At 44.1% G+C, this 16,361-nt stretch overlaps 1 protein-coding gene across 1 annotated transcript; it reads left to right on the forward strand.

Annotated features, from left to right (window-relative positions):
• The first annotated feature begins 222 nt into the window (after window positions 1–222).
• On the forward strand, window positions 223–14,258 carry Esm1 (endothelial cell specific molecule 1). Its single transcript, XM_045139006.1, has 3 exons — window positions 223–821; window positions 5,092–5,244; window positions 13,027–14,258. The coding sequence occupies exons 1-3, from the start codon at window positions 518–520 to the stop codon at window positions 13,125–13,127; spliced, it is 558 nt and encodes a 185-aa protein (XP_044994941.1). The 5' UTR covers window positions 223–517; the 3' UTR covers window positions 13,128–14,258.
• Window positions 14,259–16,361: the final 2,103 nt, after the last annotated feature.

Here is a 16,361-nt window from a genome sequence, read left to right on the forward strand (position 1 = left end):
CCTCAGTCTTGATGATTTATGTTGATATCATTTTCTTCCTAACTGCAGAGACTCTGAGACAAACGATTTGTCCCAATGATATGCCCTGTGTCGGAACAGTCCCTCACCAGAGGGGTGGTGGTGGAGGGGCTGGTATGCAACCTTCTTTATTCTCCTTCTACAGACGTTGTCCTTGAGTCCTTGAGACGGATGTGAGCGGAGTTTTTCAGCCCTCATGCAAAACAACCATCTAAACATAACAGATGACATCAGCTTTGGGCTTTTCAATTCCTGGATGGCAGCGGCCGTGTTAATCCAGCCTTCATCCTGGATTTCATAAACTCAAACAAGAGAGCCTGCCAGGGGGATAGCGCTGCCGCTGTCTTGAGGAAATTGATGACCGGGAACCAGTGTATAAAGCTCATCAACGTGCAGGCAGGCGGAGGCTCAGCTACCACTTTGGATAGCGGCTGCCCACCAGCGAAGACAGCGGTGGGGTGGGGGCGGGTTGGGGGCGAGCCTTAGCCAGCCGGGAAACATGAGAGGCCTCTTGCTGCTGACCACACTCCTGGTCCCTGCACACCTGACCGTGGCCTGGAGCACCAAGTATGCAGTGGATTGCCCAGAGCGCTGTGACAACGCTCAGTGCCGAAGCAGCATCCTGCGCTGCAAGAGGCTGGTGCTAGATGACTGTAGTTGCTGCCCGGTGTGTGCAGCGGGGCCGGGAGAAACGTGCTACCGGACGGTCTCGGGCATGGACGGAGTCAAGTGTGGCCCGGGGCTCCGATGTCAGTTCTACAATGAGGAGGATGATTTTGGTGACGAGTTTGGTATCTGCAAAGGTAAAACAGCGACTCCTGGCCTGATTCTCTTCAAGGCTCCCTTGGGGCTGTTTGTATTTTTAGTTTTAGTTTTAATTTTTTTTTTTTTTTTTTTTTTTTGCCAGTTTGGGAAGTCAGGTGGCTTTGCTCCTCAGGACAAGGGAAAATGCATGCTCCTCCACACAGGTGGTACCCGAGGTAGGGGAGGAGGATAATTCTGCAGCCACAGACACCAGTGAGCAGAAAGAACTGCAGCGTTGCATTCATTTAAGAAAGAAAGTTGCAGTGAAAGATTGCATTGCCTGCCTCACCCCCCCCCCTTTTCTCTGGAAAACTTTAGAAACTTGACAGGTACCGATAGTTGTTACCGACAGCTGAGGGCGTCTTTCTTCCACAAGGCAGTGATTACTGAGGTCCCCACCAGATAACCTCTTGGAGTGGTTTCTCGTCCCTGCGATTGCATGAGTCTTTGATCTTCAAAGACTTCACAGGGCGGAGGGCTTCTGATGAACACTAATGCACTTTATAGAGCAGGGCGGGCTTCAATCAGCAGACGAAATAACTCACATTCTTGCAAGAGGGTCCCCTGGAGTATAAAACAAACCTCATTGTATTTTATAAAAGTTTTGGTTAGCTAGAAAAATAACAGATGGAGTAAGGCAGGCAAAAAAAAAAAAAAAAAAAAGACAGTAAATTGGAAGTCTGTAGAAAGTAAGGTTGGCTGTTTCATAGACTTGAAGAAAAAATTGAAATTTTGATTAAGATAGAAATGGTACCTAAATGATTCAGTTAAGCATTTGTGGGATTTATTTCTTAAGCAGTGACTGATTTAAAATGCTTACCATTTAGAAATGTTTAGAGTTAAAGAAATGGTGACTAAAAATACTTGCAGATCAATGTCTTACAATCTCATCATTAAGAATGCTTATTGTGAATATGCAATGGATGCTCAACCTTTAATCACAATATAAAAATAATATAAAAAATCTGCCAAAATTATATTTAAAAGTTCTGAGAAATTTCTAAATATTCTTTAAGGAATGATAACCACCTAGTATTGAGCTGATCTCATTAATTCTCTGGTTAGAAAATAGTTGTAAATCAATCATTTAGTCTCTAAACCCCATCAAATGTTAGAAAATAAATTCTTTAACTATTTGGGACACTTTATTCTTTGCTTAGATTTTTTTTTTTTTTTTTTTTGCTTAGAACCAGCAAGAGATAGAATATCAAGGAAATATTTTCTTTGGTGGATACACTCATGTTTCTTTCAACTGAATAGGGCTCCGTACTATCTGTAAATTGCAGGGCTTATCAGCCAAGAAAACAGTAACTCTCATAAGGAAATTAGGGAGGAAGTGGTTAACACAATCATACTTATGATATAGCCAGTGTATGTGGGGCCTGCCTTTTCTCTTGGCATAAAAATGACTTTCTAAATGTGATTATAAATGTACAATGACATGGGCATAATGGATCAAGCATTGGAGCTTTTATTCCCTAGATTTTATTGTATAAATGATTAAAATAGATATTCATGTTTTTTTTTTTTGTTTGTTTGTTTTGGTTTTCGAGGTAGAGTCTTAGTCTTGCCCAGGCTGACCTGGAATTCACTATGTAGTCTCAGGGTGATCTCAAACTCATGGTGATCCTCCTACCTCTGCCTCCCGAGTGCTGAGATTAAAGGCGTGCGCCACCACACCCAGCACTTCATGAGATGCATTTTTTAAAAATACATTTTTGAATTGCTCTTTTGGTCTCTTGCAGAGTGCTGACAAATCTTTTTGGACACTTTTCTCTCTGAATAGATATAATGAGTCTGCAGGCACCTTAGTGACTCTAGATATATTTCATTCTTGAGCAAATGAAGGTTGTACATGTCAGCTTGCATGTCCAGATGCTTTAAGATATTTCAATGCTTCATGTTGTGTAGTCCAGTCAATTATTGGCTGGCCAACACACACTTATCTTTTAAAATATATTAAAATATATTTTATTTATTTATTAGAGAGAAAGAAAGAGGGCAAGGGAGAAAGAGAGAGAGAGAATGGGTGCTCCAGGGCCTCCAGCCACTGCAAATGAACTCTAGATGTATGTGCCACCTAGTGCATCTGGCTAACGTGGGTCCTGGGGAATTGGACCGGGATCCTTTGGCTTTGCAGGCAAACGCTTTAACCTCTAGGCCATCTCTCCAGCCCTGGACACATAGTTATTGAACAGCCAGTATTTACTTGGCATGTCATATATTAGGGGCTATACTGGAAGCATAACTGGGAATTAGGCTAAAGCTTTCATTTTTATTATCACTGCAGGCAAAGTCAAATCTCAGTCCTGTGTGCTTTTATGTTAGAGGGCTTAAGATTTATTCTATCTAATTTAATTTATTTATTTGAGAGAGAGAGAGAGAGAGAGAGAGAGAGAAAGAGAATGGGCATGCCAGGGCTTCCAGCCACTGCAGATGAACTCCAGATGCATGCACCCCCGTGTGCATCTGGCTAACGTGGGTCCTGGGGAATCGAACCTGGGTCCTTTGGCTTTGCAGGCAAGCGCCTTAACTGCTAAGCCATCTCTCCAGCCCTAAGATATTTAAAATAAAATTAAAAATACCCAGGGTGGTCTGTCATCCAAAACACGGGGGAAAGAATAATGGTGGCTCTGTCTTAAAAATAGTTCATTGATATCCGACATGATTATTCGGTACTGACAAATCAGGTCCCTTGCTTGTTGCTGTATGCGTACAGGTCTGTACAGTTGCAAAGGTATTTTCATGCCCCAAAATGCATCGTCTACCTCTACACTGCAGAGTTAATCTACCAAGGTGGCGTTTATGTCATAGCACAGTGCTTTTTGAATAAAAAGCTCTGACCTCTGTATTTTAGTACAGTATGTCTTTAAAATTATTTATTTTATTTTTGAGAAAGAGAGCGAGAGAGAGAATGAATAAGGGCACCCCATGGCTTCTTGCCCTTGCAAAGGGAACTCCAGATTCATGTGCCACTTTGTACATCTGGTTCTATGCACGTACTGGGGAATCAAACCTGGGTCATCAGGCTTTGCAAGCAGGCACCTTTCACTGCTGAGCCATCTCTCCAACCTCTCAATAGAGCTTGTTTTAGTTTAGATATGAAAACACTGAAACTCTGAAAGCGTCCAGTTCTTGTTGGTATGCAAACCTTCAGATGTATAAACACTGACTTACCTTTCTTTCTTCCCTTCTTTCTTCCTTCCTTCCTTTCTTCCTTCCTTCCTTCCTTCCTTCCTTCCTTCCTTCCTTCCTTCCTTCCTTCCTTCCTTCCTTCCTTCCTTCCTTTCTTTCTTTCTTTCTTTCTTTCTTTCTTTCTTTCTTTCTTTCTTTCTCTTTCTCTCTCTCTCTCTTTCTCTCTTTCTTTCTGCGCACTTAGCCTTCTTTGCAGAAAGATTGAGTAGTGAGCCCTCTTACTCTCTGAGGAGTCAGAGAAGTTGTACTTATGTATTAAGAGATAAGGAACTTTATAAGGTTGGTACAGAATGAAGGCTGGCTAAGTCACGTGGGGTGGGCTGCCAGCTTTCTTACCTTTAAATGGTGAACTGTCTACCAGTACAGTAGAATCAAAGACCACACTATACCTACCACACGCTGAGCAGATGCACATGTCTGCTCAATTTCCCGTCTTCACTGAGCTGTTACCGAGGTAACCTGTGAGGATCCGTGTCATCAGCTAAGCAGAAAATAAGCAGAGTTAAAGTTAAGAAGGGTTCAAGGAGACTGGTTGTGGGTAGCTGTCTTTACCTAAACTTTCTGTCATGGCACTAAGCCTGAGGCAGGCATGATCTGGTCTTAAAGTGTGACTTCACGTTTATAACTCCCACCTTCAAAGCTTGGGTCGTTTGAAAGGTGGGTTTCATGGTACTGTCACAGTGCATGAGGTTGGTTCAAATTGCAAGGTGGATCATGCGGGGCTTGCCAGGATGGAGTCCTACGCATTGCAAGCAGCTCTTCTTTCTTAAATTACTTATTTATTCGCATGCAGAAAGAGAAATATGTGTGTGTGTGTGTGTGTGTGTGTGTGTGTGTGTCTGTGTGTGTGAGAGAGAGACAGAGAGAGAGAGAGAGAGGGAGAGAATGGGCGCCCAAGGGCCTCTAGCCACTGCAAACGAACTCCAGATGCACGTGCCACCTTGTGTGTCTGGCTTTATGCGGGCTCTGCAGAATCGAACCAGGTCATTAAGCTTTGAAGGCAAGCACCTTAACCGCTAAGCCATCTCTCCAGCCCCTGCCAGCAGCTCTTGATCTATCTTCTTCTGCCCTCAGAATGCCCCTATGGCACCTACGGGATGGAGTGCAAAGAGACCTGCAACTGCCAGTCGGGCATTTGTGACCGGGTGACCGGGGAATGTCTGAAGTTCCGCTTTTTCCACCACCCAGCAGTCAAGTCCCCCACCAGGACGCTCTCTTCGCCTGCAGGTAAGAGCTGGCTGCAGCGGGAGCCTCGCGGTTAGTTTGAACAACTTAAAAAAAAAATCAGTACATGGAATATAATAACGACTTGAGTAATCTTTAAGCAGAGAGAGCTAGAGAGAAAGACAGACAGACAGACACAATGAGAGAGAGGAGAGAGAGAGAGAGAGAATATGGGAACACCAGAGCCTCCAGCCACTGCAAACAAACTCCAGATGCATGCACCCCCTTGTGTATCTGGCTTGACGTGGGTCTGGGGAATTGAACCCTGGTTGTTAGGGTTTGCAGGCAAGTGCCTTAACCACTTAGCCATTTTGCCAGCCCCTGCTGCTGTAAAGGAACTCTAGATGCATGCACCACTGTGCATCTGGCTTTACATGGGTGCTGGGGACTTGAATCCAGGTCTTTAGGCACTGGAGGCAAGCATCTCAATGGCCGAGCCACCACTGCAGCCGAGCCACCACTGCAGCCAGATTTAAGTAATCTCATTCCCGTATTTCATGGGGGGAAAGGTAGGTGGTGGTGGGGTTTGGCGGCACTTGATCTTTTCTAAAGAGATCCCATCCATAATTTTGAGGTTGGTTTCTTATCAGGTTGCTGAGGTTTTATGGAGGACGCTAGGTTTGATGAATCAAAGTAAATCTGTAACAACAAGCAACCAACCAAGAGATGCAAAGTTCTTTAAATTCTTCAGTGATCTGTTTTTATATGTTCACTAGACAAAACTATTTCTCTCCCAACTCCACCTAGAAAAAGTATGGTGAGGTAGTTATTGGATCAGGCTTAAGAGCCATGACATATATATATATATATATATATATATATATATATATAATATTTCTTCTTTTTTAAAAAAAATAGAAGCATGTATTTTTATAGTTTTTTTGGAAAAGACACATAGTAACTGCTGTTGAGATTTAGGAAATTATGAAATTTCACATGCTGTTCCCAGGTCTCTGTGTTTCTTACAAAGGTTGCAAGAATGCAAACAGCCTATAGATTATACGATTGACCCAGAAGTCATATATTTGCTGATAAATGGCCAAGCCCACAGACTTATCTAAAATGCTTGGATCCGGGCTGGAGGGATGACTTAGTGGCTAAGGCACTTGCTTGCAAATCCAAAGGACCCCCAGGTTCAATTCCCCAGGACCCATGTTAGCCAGATGCACAAGGGGGTGCATGTGTCGAGTTTGTTTGCAGTGGCTGGAGGCCCTGGCGTGCCCATTCTCACTCTCTCTCTCTCTCCCTCCCTCTCTCTGGCTCTAATAAATGAAAAAATTAATAATTAAAATGATTGGATCAAAATAAGTAAATAAATAAAACAACATATATTATGAAACATTATTCCTCCAATGTATAGAATGGTAGTAAAATCTATCATGTATTTCAAAATTGCTAAAATAATACATTTAAGATATTTTCAACCACTAAAACCTGGCATGTGACATAACAGATATTTTAGATATCAAAATCTCACTCTGTACCCCAAAATACATACAATTATGTAGGATGTTTAAAATTAATTTATATACCCTGAATCCTCAACATTTATCCAAAACAACTACTAATAGCAACAATTTATACACTCCCCAATATATTCCCTTAAATACTAATGGTCCTTTGCTCTTGAAATTAATTTAAATGTGAAATTGGGCCAAATGAGCTTATTTTTTTTTTTTCTGTTACCTCCTTCAAATATTGTACATTTTTCACGTGTATGTATGTGGCATGTGGTGTGTGTGTGTGTGTTGTATGCATATGCGTGTGTGTGTGCAATGTGTATGTCCCTGCGGCAGGGTGCACCTGTCTGTGGTGGCCGGGACAGAACACCAGGTGCCTCAGACCCCTGCTCTCTGGCTCGTTCTTAGTTAAGCAGGAGAAGTCTCTTACCTGTTCCAGACCTTGCAGCTGTTTGCTTTTTGCCTTTATTTTTTGCAGCTCCAGTGATTCTCATGTCTCTGCTCCCCCCAGGACTGGGGTTGCAGACATACATGACCCTTGCTAGCTGTTTGTTTGGGTCCTGGGGATAGAGCCTGACCAGTCTTGTCCTCCTCAGGGGCCTCATACTTGTACAGAAAGTACTCTTAAACATTTTTTTTTTAAAGATTTTATTTATTAGCAGGGCGTGGTGGCACACGCCTTTAATCCCAGCACTCGGGAGGCAGAGGTAGGAGGATCGCTGTGAGTTTGAGGCCACCCTGAAACTACATAGTACGTTCCAGGTCAGTCTGGGCTAGAGTGAGACCCTACCTTGAAAAACCAAAAATGAAAAACAAAATTATTTATTTAAGAGAGAAGAGGCAGAGAGAGAGAAAGAGAGAATGGGTGCGCCAGGGTCTCTAGCCATTGCAAATGAATACCAGATGCATATGTGCCCCCTTGTGCATCTGGCTTACATGGGTCCTGGAGAATTGAACCTGAGTCATTAGGCTTCACAGGCAAGCGCCTTAACCACTAAACCACCTCTCCAGCCCTAGAAAGTTCTCTTAATCAACGATCAACCTCTCTAGCCCGTGAATAAGTTTTTGAGGTGAAATCCATAGGCGGTAAGTTAACCGTTTTGAAGGAAAACAGTACAGGTGCCTTAGGTGCGTCCAGTGTCACGTGACCGCTTCTGCCTTCTAGACCCCGAGTATTTTCAGCAGCCCAGCTCTTGCTGGTTCCTCTCTTCCTCACATTCCCTGGGGAAGAGAACACCACCCACATGCTCTCTCGAAGCTGGCAGTGCTCTGAAGGACTGGGTTGCTTCTAGCCCAGCTTGGAAAGGCACTCATTCTCTCAGCATACCAGCTACTTCACACAGAAGACACCAAGGTCTTTTTTGTTTGCTTGTTTTGTTTTGTTTTAAGTCACAGGCTGAAAAGAATGTTGAAGGAGCATCTTCTCTTTAGTCCTACATTTGTCATTTATTTCTCTTCTTTTTTGGGGGGGATGAAACTCTAAATTTTATTATACCATACCTAGTACAAGATATTTTTATTATAGTTATGATTAAGAGACAGCTATATAAATATATCTATAATTTCTGTGATGATTACGTATTATTTTTATGTTTATTATTATTTTTAGAATATTTTTATTTTTATTTATTTTTTTTGAGAGCGACAGACAGAGAAGGGCAGGGAGACAACGGGCACGCCAGGGCCTCCAGCCACTGGAAACAAACTCCAGACACATGCGCCCCCTTGTGCATCTGGCTAACGTGGGTCCTGGGGAATCAAGCCTCGAACCGGGGTCCTTAGGCTTCACAGGCAAGTACTTAACTGCCAAGCCATCTCTCCAGCCCTACTACAAGATGTTTATTAAACATTAAACATCTTATTAACACGATGTTTTATATGGCTACATCATGTGTTGATACCCTCTTTTCCCTCCTCCTTGCCCCCATTCCATTGGGGACGCTCCTTAGTGGGATTGCACGTATCCTCTATGGGGTTATGGTTTGTAGGCTGTGGGAGCAGCAGTCATCTTTTGAATCCATTACACTCCTTTAAGTTTACATCTAGGGGCTGAGGAGATGGCTGAGCTGTTAAAAGTGCTTGCTGGCAAAACCTGATGGCCCCGGGTTCGAGTCTCCAGTACTGATACAAAGCCAGGTGCATAGGGTGGTGGGTGCATGCATGAGTCTGGAGTTCTTTTGCAGGGGAAAGAGCTGCTCCCTCTCTCTCTAATAAATAAATATACCAAAATTCATTTACATGTTCCTTACCAAGCAACATTTGACTCTGCTGCGAATCTCTTTATGTCGTTGTTTTGTTGTTGGGCGCGGAACCCAGGGCCATTGCACCGCGGACACGTGCTCTTCCGTCCAACTTCATCTTCCGCCCTCTGCTGTGGAGCATTGACGGGGTGTGGGATGGAGTGTCTAAGAGCCCCAAGAGCAGCTTTAGAGTAATCAGTCCTTTCTGACAGGGACTCTTGGTGGCATCCCTACGTCTGGACACGTGCTGACGACAGCACTGTGACGTCCAGGTCTCTTCTCCTGATGTGCCTGCTGCCCACTCTGGTTTATGCTGTGAAGGTGCCTGGTTGTTACGGGGATGCCTTGCAAAGACTCTAGGACGCTGGTGGACGCCACAATACAGGACACACAAAACATGTCTCTACCTTGCAAAGACTCTAGGACGCGGGTGGACGTCACATTACAGGACACACAAAACATTTCTGTACCAAAATTGGACATGGAGATTCTTATTAGAAATTGATGGGAAAAGGAGTCAGATTTTTTTTTTTTTAAATTTTCTGACCCAGGGTATTTACAAGATTATGGCTAGCGTAATCTTGGCCAGCCTCCATCCAGTTCAGGATGGAGAGAGAAACCGTGTAAAGAGGCTGCCCAGGTGGTCTCCTGTTTGCTTGCGCTTTGTCTGCATGAAACTTGCTGTCCATGTGCTGGAATTCACAGGAAGTGCTGTGCTCCTCAATCCTCCCAGAGACGCTGTCACCATTCCCTGACCCTTTCTGAGCCCACCCTTTGCAAACAAATTAAGAGGCTCCAAGGTTTACCAACATAGGTTCTCCTGGCCCCATAAGGTTGTTTCCCCCAACTTTCCACCCATCTTTTGCAGCAATACTCTTAGTAACTGGGCTTCCTGACTTTTTTTTAAAATTTTTATTTTTTTTATTTATTTGAGAGCAACAGACACAGACAGAAAGACAGATAGAGGGAGAGAGAGAATGGGCGCGCCAGGGCTTCCAGCCACTGCAAACAAACTCCAGACGTGTGCGCCCCCTTGTGCATCTGGCTAATGTGGGACCTGGGGAACCGAGCCTCGAACCAGGGTCCTTAGGCTTCACAGGCGAGCGCTTAACCACTAAGCCATCTCTCCAGCCCAGGCTTCCTGACTTTTTAAAAAATATTTTATTTATTTATTTGCAAGCACACACCACCCACACACACACCCACAGAGAGAGAGAGAGAGAGAGAGAGAGAGAGAGAGAGAGAGAGAGAGAGAATGGGCATGTATGGGTATGCCAGGGCTTCCAGCCACTGCAAACAAATACCAGATCCATGCGCCACTTTGTGGCATCTGACTTACGTGGGTATTGGGGAATCCAAGCCAGGTCAGCCTTTGCAGGCAAGAGCCTTAACCGCTGAGCCATCTCACCAGCACCCATTTTTAGTTTTTGGTAATGTCCAAGAATGGGAATTCATGTCACTGTTTTTCTTCGTAGGACATAAGCTCTGGAATGTTCCACACATTTGTCCACACTTGTCTGCCAGGCTGCACGAATCTTACAGCTCTCCCTTTCAAGATGTGCTCTGCTGAAGCAACCATGTTTCACTATCGTTTTTTGTTGTTGCTGTTATTTTTATTTATTTATTTGAGAGTGACAGACAGAGAGAGGAAGAGGCAGATAGAGAAAGAGAGAGGGAGAAAATGGGCACGCCAGGGCCTCCAGCCACTGCAAACGAACTCCAGACACATGAGCCCCCTTGTGCATCTGGCTAACATGGGTCCTGGGAAATTGAGCCTTGAACCGGGGTCCTCAGGCTTCACAGGCAAGCGCTTAACCGCTAAGCCATCTCTTCAGCCCACGTCTCACTATTCTTAAAAGCGAAAAAAACATTATTTTGGTGGATTATAAATATTATAAAAAAATTGTATGTACAGCAAGAACTGTCTTTCTTGTTAGACTGGATTTTTGGGGGGTGTCTATGTGTAGTATGTGGTGTGTGTATGTGCACATGCATGGGCCCTGTGTGCACCTGTGGAGAAGCCAGAGGAGGGCGTTGGATATCTTCCTGAAGAGCTCTCCTGTTTCATTTCCCCAAGGCAGTGTGTCTCGCTGAATCGGGAGTTTGACGTTTGTAGGTGCTGGGAATGGAACTCAGGTCTTCATTATTTATTTATGAGAAAACAAGGGAGAGAGAGAGAAAATGTGTGAAACAGGGCCTCCAGCGACTGACTGCAAGCGAACTCCAGACACATGCACCACTTTGTGCATCTGGCTTACATGGGTCCTGGGGAATCAAACCTGGGTTCTTAGGTTTTGAAGGCCAGTGCCTTAGATGCCAAGCCGTCACTCCAGCCCTCAGGTTTTCATTCTTGCAAGCAAGTGCTCTTAGTCACTGAGCTATCCTCTCGTCCCCAAGTACTATTGTGCGTGTGCGTGTGTGAGTGTGCGTGTGTGTGTGTGTGTGTGTGTGTAGTGTGTGTGTGTGCACGCCTAGGTGCAGATGCATGTGCGTGCATCTGAGGACCAGAGGAGATTGTCAGGGTCCTCCTCGATTTGGCTCCTCTGCATGTTTCCTTGAGGTGGAGTCTCTCTCACTGAACTCAGAGCTGCTGTTTATCAGTCAGGCTGGCTGGCCAGGAAGCCCCAGCAATGCTCTGGTCTTCGCTTCACGCAGGACTGGGCTTACAGGTGTGATTGATGACAGTCAGCGTCCTGCCTAGAAGCTGAGGAATAGAATTCAGGGTTGATCAGGTCCTCGTAGATCCCCGTTTGTGCAGTCATTTCCCCAGCCCGCAAACTGTGTTCATGAAAGTTATAGCCTTGGGCCTGCCTTCTGTAAGCACGCCCAAAGGTGAACACTTCTGCACCAGTTAGTGCAGATTTCTTACTTAGAGACCTTTTCGCGTAGCAGTCTCTAAGGGTTCATTAAGCACCATCACATTCCAGGCACTGTGGCTGGTGCCGGTGAGATTGCCGAGCAAGCGAAAGGAAGTTCCTGACTATGGAGTTGGAATCTCTTTTTAAAATTTGTATTTATTTATTGAGGTAGGGTCTCACTCTGGCCCAGGCTGACCTGGAATTCACTATGTAGTCTCAGGATGGACTTGAACTCATGGAGATCCTCTTACCTCTGCCTCCCGTATGCTGGGATTAAAGGTGTGCGCCACCATGCCCAGCTCTTTTATTCATTTTTATAAATTTATTTATTTGAAAGAGAGAGCAGCAGATAGGGATAGATAGAGAAAGAAAGAGAGAATGGGCATGCCAGGGCCTCCAGCCACTGCAAACAAACTCCACACGTATAAGCAACGGTGTGCATCTGCCTAATGTGGGTCCTGGGGAATTGAACCTAGGTCCTTTGGCTCTATAGACAAGTGCCTTAGCTGCTAAGCCATCTCTCCAGCCCTGGAGTTGGAATCATTTTTTATTTTTAGTATATATTTTTTTTTTTTTGGTTTTTCAAGGTAGCATCTCATTCTGGTCCAGGCTGACCTGGAATTAACTATGTAGTTTCAGGGTGGCCTTGAACTCTCATTGATTCTCCTACTTCTGCCTCCTGAATGCTGGGATTAAAGGCATGCTCCACCATGCCCGGCAGAATCTTTTAAAAAAATTTTTCTTTTTAAATTTATTTGAGAGAGAGAAAAACGCAGAGAGAGAGGGAGAGAATGGGCATACCAGGGCCTCCAGCTACTGCAAATGAATTCCAGACGTGTGCGCCCCCTTGTGCATCTGGCTTACGTGGGTCCTGGGGAATCAAACCAGGATCCTTCAGCTTTGCAGGCAAATGTCTTAACTGCTAAGCCATCTCTCCAGCCTGTATTGGCATCTTAATAACAGACTTATGTAACACGGAAAAAAGAACAATGTACGTATAAGCTAACATTAGGTGATGACAGGTATCTAGAAGAGAGTGATGTGAAGGACGTTGGCTTACCTGAGGAAGTGCTAACTGACTCTCAGCTGTTTGATACCGTTAGCATAGAATTTTGGTTCTGCAAAGATTGACTTTATGCTTTACTGAAAGACTACACTGAAGTAAATCCATGCTTAACCATTAAATTGTAGATCTTTGGACCTGACTTGTCTTCCGTCTAATTGCAGAGCGAGAAGTTGCATCTGGAGATGGCAATACCGTGAGAGAAGAGATTGTGAGAGAGAATCCTGCTCGGTCGCCTGTCATGAAATGGTTAAATCCACGTTGATCCTGGGTTGGAGTGTCTAGAGAAGGCTCTACTTTAGTGATCAATACTCGGCCGACATTTTAAGAACTGTCTAGATTGTAGAATATGGACATGTAATTGTTGAAGATCAAGTGTGATTCGGAGTGGATCCAGAAAAAAAAAAAATAGGCTACATATGACTGACAGATATTTGTTACATATTTAATGCATATAGATTTGTTAATTGTGAGTGTGTAGTAACACCGAGGATCGACAAATGCGATTTAGATGATCTGCATAGGGCGAAGAGTAATTAAAAAAACAAACCCAAAACCAGAACACCCTCAAAGTGAGTAAAGCCTGTAAGAATTTGAGCAATAGCCTTGAATTGAGCTAATGCTAATGTTGTCAAGGTGGTTCTGGGCAAAGGGTGAATTCACGCTTCTATTATTGACTAAAATTGACTGACAGAGTGCCGCTTTGTGAGACAGAGCTGATGAAGTATGTTGCTTCCTTGGGGTATGCGAAGGGGTAAATATTTATATATTTTTATAAAATGTGTTAGTTCAAGCCATCCTCCATTCTCATCTATCTTGCCTTACTAGGGAAATGAACTTAATACTATTTAAAATTATTGCAGTAAAGATATATCCCATAACTAAGGTTCTCAAAATCCAGACATAGCAGTTTTATTATGGATAATTATGGTAAAATCAACAAGAAAAACGTAAGTCACTCTGAAGTTGTAAAATGTCAAAAAATAAGCAACAGAACCAATTGTTTTTTCAGAATGCCATGACTTGGACTAATTTTAAACCTAAAGTAGAAGATAACTATCTAGAAAGCTTGTGAAAGAAGAAAGGATTTTCAGCACAAAACACAATTTTAACATACAATTTATTTTCTTTCAAACTTGATTGAAAAGTGGAATGAGGAGGAACTTCGGATGACCAGGACTCTTGCAGAAAATGTTCTTAGGAAATATCGACAGAAGTCTTATTTGAAATGAAGGACTTATTTAAAAATTATTTCACTATTTACTTATATTTTATTCTCCAAGTCCGCCAACAGAGTTGTGAATGTCTCTTGAATGTAAGTAAGCAAAATAAGCTGTTAGGTTTAGTTTTAAAAGAACAAGTTGACTATTGTTCAATAAAAACAAAAGACGACAAAGCCGTTACATGTTGATTGCTTTAGTTAAATCATTAGATTTTACTCATTCAATCAATAAGACCTCTACTGTGTATTAAAGGAAAAGTTACATTAACGGAAGCTATTCATATGCTATTAAGTTAAAACAGAAAACAGTGACAATCTATACTTTCCCCCAAGTGCAATGAGTCTTCAGGATATGTTCTTAGGAAGTGAGGTTACTTAAAGATCTGTTGTCTTGGCATGAAGCCCAGGCCCGAGTCCAATGTTCTTTTGGGGTGAGTATAAGAGTATAAAATAAAGTTGGCCTTTATTCCTGACTGTAGCAACCTCCTGTGTGACCATAAATACTGACATCCACTAAGAGTGGGTGTATCGACTCTGAAGTTGTAGGCACATCTCTTGAATTTGATGACTCCTCTTATGGGCAGGCACATCTTTTGAATTTGCTGACTCATCTTATGGGACGCTTTCTCTTTTTTTTAAATGTCCTTCACCCCAAATGCTAGAGCTTTCTAGATTTTTCTGTAGTTTTTGATTACATTCTTCATAGAAGACGGGTGGGGGGGGGGGTCTGCAAAATCTTTGAATTCTCCATGTCCCTGATTTCAATTTTTGCTTGCATTTTTTTGAGCAGGTAGTTTTAAACCATCCATACTAGGGAATTAACATATTCATTGTAAAGCATGTATTCACACTAGAAATTTTTTAAAGGACAAGGTAAGAAATATGAATAGAAGCTCTGAGAGTGTCTCGCTGCACTCCACTGGGCCATTCTGGGAAACACTGGGGGAAAATAATAGAAAATGCTGGGCTGGAGAGGCGTCTGCCTGCAAAGCCCAAGGATCCCAGTTCGCCTCTCCAGGACCCTTGTAAGCCAGATGCACAAGAGGGCGCATGCATCTGGAGTTTGTTTGCAGTGGCTGGAGTCCCTGGAGCACCCATTCTTTCTCCCTTTCTACCTACCCCATCTTTCTCTCTCTCTCTCTCTCTCAAATAAATACTTTTTAAAAAAGAAAATGCTTATGGTGTAGGTCAGTAGTTTCTGATGAGGCTCAAGTACTTAAAATTAGAGAAAAGCTAGGCTGACAATAAATAGTTCTGGAATGAATGGAAGACTAGAAAGGTGGATAGAATGATGGGATGAAGAGGTATAGAAGGGCAGATAGACAAACGAGACTGGCAGGTGATTGGGTAGGAAGATGGATGGGTGGGTGGATGGATGGATGGATGGGTGGATGGGTAGATGGGTGGATGGATGGATGGTTGGATGGTTGGATGGATGGGTGGATGGATGGGTGGGTGGATGGATGGGTAGGTGGGTGGATGGATGGATGGGTGGGTGGGTGGATGGATGGATGGATGGATGGATGGATGGATGGATGGATGGGTGGATGGGTAGATGGGTGGATGGATGGATGGTTGGATGGTTGGATGGATGGGTGGATGGATGGGTGGGTGGATGGATGGGTAGGTGGGTGGATGGATGGATGGGTGGGTGGGTGGATGGATGGATGGATGGATGGGTGGGTGGGTGGGTGGATGGATGGATGGATGGATGGGTGGGTGGGTGGATGGATGGGTGGGTGGGTGGATGGATGGGTGGGTGGGTGGATGGATGGGTGGGTGGATGGATGGATGGATGGATGGGTGGATGGATGGATGGGTAGGTGGGTGGATGGATGGATGGGTGGATGGGTGGGTGGGTGGGTGGGTGGATGGATGGATGGATGGATGGGTGGATGGATGGGTGGTGGATGGATGGATGGATGGTGGTGGGTGGTGGATGGATGGATGGATGGATGGATGGGTGGATGGATGGATGGGTGGATGGATGGATGGATGGATGGGTGGGTGGTGGGTGGGTGGTGGATGGATGGATGGATTGATGGATGGATGGATGGATGGATGGTGGATGGATGGGTGGGTGGATGGATGGATGGATGGATGGTGGGTGGGTGGATGGATGGATGGATGGATGGATGGATGGGTGGGTGGGTGGATGGGTGGTGTGGGTGGGTGGATGGATGGATGGTGGATGGAAAGAAAACAGGTGACAGGTCCTTCTGTTCCCACCGAAGCAGTGACATGCTAAAAAAAAAACTAGGACCCTTTTATTTCCCT

This window comes from Jaculus jaculus, chromosome 20, assembly GCF_020740685.1.
Source record: "Jaculus jaculus isolate mJacJac1 chromosome 20, mJacJac1.mat.Y.cur, whole genome shotgun sequence".
Taxonomy (NCBI): Eukaryota; Metazoa; Chordata; class Mammalia; order Rodentia; family Dipodidae; genus Jaculus; species Jaculus jaculus.